Source organism: Sinocyclocheilus rhinocerous, unplaced genomic scaffold (assembly GCF_001515625.1).
Source record: "Sinocyclocheilus rhinocerous isolate Xijiao unplaced genomic scaffold, SAMN03320098_v1.1 scaffold27951, whole genome shotgun sequence".
Lineage (NCBI taxonomy): Eukaryota > Metazoa > Chordata > Actinopteri > Cypriniformes > Cyprinidae > Sinocyclocheilus > Sinocyclocheilus rhinocerous.
The window spans coordinates 1-3,177 of NW_015662719.1; the positions used below are offsets into that span (position 1 = coordinate 1).

General features: G+C 35.0%; 1 protein-coding gene across 1 annotated transcript; it reads left to right on the forward strand.

Annotated features, from left to right (window-relative positions):
* The first annotated feature begins 812 nt into the window (after positions 1 to 812).
* LOC107728263 (tyrosine-protein kinase Lyn-like) lies at positions 813 to 3,094 on the forward strand. The gene is made up of 7 exons (XM_016538380.1): positions 813 to 1,043; positions 1,194 to 1,245; positions 1,328 to 1,424; positions 1,528 to 1,626; positions 1,744 to 1,847; positions 1,930 to 2,079; positions 2,377 to 3,094. The coding sequence occupies exons 1-7, from the start codon at positions 888 to 890 to the stop codon at positions 2,631 to 2,633; spliced, it is 915 nt and encodes a 304-aa protein (XP_016393866.1). The 5' UTR covers positions 813 to 887; the 3' UTR covers positions 2,634 to 3,094.
* The last annotated feature ends 83 nt before the right edge of the window (positions 3,095 to 3,177 follow it).

Consider the following 3,177-nt stretch of genomic DNA (forward strand, 5'->3'; position numbering starts at 1 on the left):
ATTAAATCATTTTAAAATATATTTAATAAATATAATAAATATGTTTTCCTTTTGTAGTATGATTATTTCATTTTTTTTTTCAAAAAGCAGTAATAAAATAATTTTAAAAATCAGTTGTACATATCAATCATCAAATTCTCAAATTAATAAATATTAATACATATTTAAATTAAATAATGTTGTGTATTGTATCTGCTATGTAAAAGAAGTATCATTGATGTCTTTTTTCAGGGAAAGAGCATGGGTCTGGAATCTCCTCCTCATCAGTTGTGTCGATTTTAATTATCTATACCGAAGCAGTGACATCTATAGTTATACAGTATGTGACCCTGGAGCACAAAACCAGTCTTAAGTCGCTGGGGCATATTTGTAGCAATAGCCAAAAATACATTGTATGGGTCAAAAAATGATTGATTTTTCTTTTATGCCAAAAATCAGGATATCATGTTCCATGAAGATATTTTGTAAATTTCCTACTGTAAATATATTAAAACTTAAGTTTTGATTAGTAACATGCATTGCTAAGAACTTCATTTGTTTGACTTTAAAGGCGATTTTCTCAATAGTTTTTTGGGTTTTTTTGCACCCTCAGATTCCAGATTTTCAAATAGTTGTATCTCGGCCAAAGATTGTCGTATCCTAATAAACCATACATCAATGGAAAGCTTATTTATTCAGCTTTCAGATGATGTATAAATCTCAATTTCGAAAAAAAAAAATTGACCCTTATGACTGGTTTTGTGGTCCAATGTCACATATAAGTCTTATTGTATAGGTATAATTATGTAATCCACTGTAGAGTTATTTCGATGTAAAAGTGTTTCATGATTGTGGTTTGGTTTGTTTTGATTTAATTCCAATTTCTGTTCATATTTCAGTAAATTACAATGGTTAATCTTCTTCTAGCAGGAAACATGGGTTGTAAAAAATCCAAGTTGAATGGTGACCAAAATGGAGGTGCGCTTGAAGGGAACAAACACCAGCCAGTACGTACCGACCAAACTGTATATGTGAGAGATCCAACCTCCTATAAGCCTCATATAGTAAGTAGTGAGTAGTGATGGGGGGGAAACATCTTGTCAAGATTAATTTAGCTGTTTTGACTTTCATAGACTCTAAAGAGAAGGGTTTTTAATACCTTTAAACCATTGTCATGATTATATCATGATTATATGGGATGTTTTATTTCACAGAATAATCCGACTACCGGTCTCCTGCCTGGTCAGGTGTTCCAAAAATTGGAAGGTAGGTCTGATGAGCTTTATTCCACATTCTGATGCTATTGTAAAATTACTTTTATTTATATTTATTTATTTATTTAATACAGAAAAGGAAAAAATAGCCATTGCTTTGTATCCGTATGACGCCATTCATGCTGATGATCTGGGCTTTAAAAAAGGAGAGAAGTTAAATATTCTTGAAGAGTGAGTGATTGTTTCATCTATTATTTTTAGTTGCCTGTTATTGTGTTGTTGTTGCTCTATTTGAAGTGTGATATTTATGTGAAGTGTGATATTTTTTGTCCAGGCATGGAGAGTGGTGGAAGGCAAGGTCTTTGACCACAAGAAAGGAAGGATTCATTCCTTCAAACTATGTTGCAGAAGCAGACACTATGGAAACAGAAGAGTGAGTGCTGCTCAATATGATGAATTACTGTACAAGTGTAACTATATATGTATTCATCTTTGAGCACTTTATCTTTTTCATCTTGGTATGTTTTGATTGACCATGCACGCAATTTAGATGGTTCTTCAAAGATATCACACGGAAGGATGCAGAGAGACAGTTGTTGGCACCTGCTAACAAACCTGGGTCTTACCTCATCCGGGAGAGTGAAACCTCAAAAGGTGCACACTCTTTACTGTCTACTAGTGTCCTTTGTGGAAATATAAATTTGTGGTGTAACATATTCTGCATTGTTGTGAACAGGAAGTTATTCACTGTCAATCAGAGATGCGGACGCTCAGGGGCAGGATGTTGTTAAGCATTATAAAATCAGATCTCTGGATAATGGAGGCTACTACATCTCTCCAAAAATCACATTCAATGACATCAACAGCATGATAAAACATTACCACAGTAAGTTCTAAGGATGCCAAAAAATAAACGATAATATACTGTGTAGCTGCATGAATAAAATGTACTCTATGCTTTAATATCAAATGTATTGCATTTATTTATACATGTATAAATGTATAATAATAACATGTACTGTATATGCGTTTTTAATAAAATGCATGTTTTATATATACATATATTTAATGCATTTATAAATGTATTGTTATATATTACATATACATTTATATTATATGTTTATTTATGTGTGTTTATGTATGGGTTGCTAAAATAAGAAGGATGTGCATCATTTTGTCACAGAACAAGCAGACGGATTATGTCGAAAACTAGAGAAACCATGTGAGAAGCCAAAAGCACAGAAACCTTGGGACAAAGATGCATGGGAAATCTCTAAAGAATCCATAAAGATGGTGAAGAAGCTCGGAGCAGGGCAGTTTGGAGAGGTGTGGATGGGTGAGTTAAGGATCTGGAATTTGCCTGAAGTCACAAACATTCATTTAGCCATGGAGTGTTTCCCTAATCAGAAGTCCATTACATGTTCAACTTTGCTAAACTAAAGCAAAAGTGTTGCTCTCTTCCTTATGGTCTTGTTATTCAAATTCTCTCCGTCTCTAAGATCCCCCAAGCGCTTGATCAAAAAACCCCACCGTTTTATGTGCTCTTCAGTGGGCTTAGAAGTGGCATCCTTCAGTGTTTGTATCGATTAATCAACCTTCTTTGAACATGTGTAGGCTTATTGTTATTATCTAATTCTTTGAGCCATGAAAGCTTTGACAACTCGCATTCAAATCTCAAGTCTTCCTGCTGTGGCTTCTGGCTGGCATGAATGGCTCCCTTGTAGCTCAGACTGATACCCGGCAGAGACGCAGCTCTTATCAGTCAGATCTGAGGAGGAAACTGCTATGCAACTGACGCAGGATTTGCATTTGGATTTCGTTATTATTCCCTTTCAGCTGACATGATGAATTGCAAGAAGCGGCCTTAGCAAATATGCAAATGGCTCTCGAACGCCCGTGGCCAAGATGTTTCCTTTGGTGCCCCGTGACCTTGTTGGCAGACCTTAAAGGGGTCATATGATGCAATTTCAATTTTTCCTTTCTC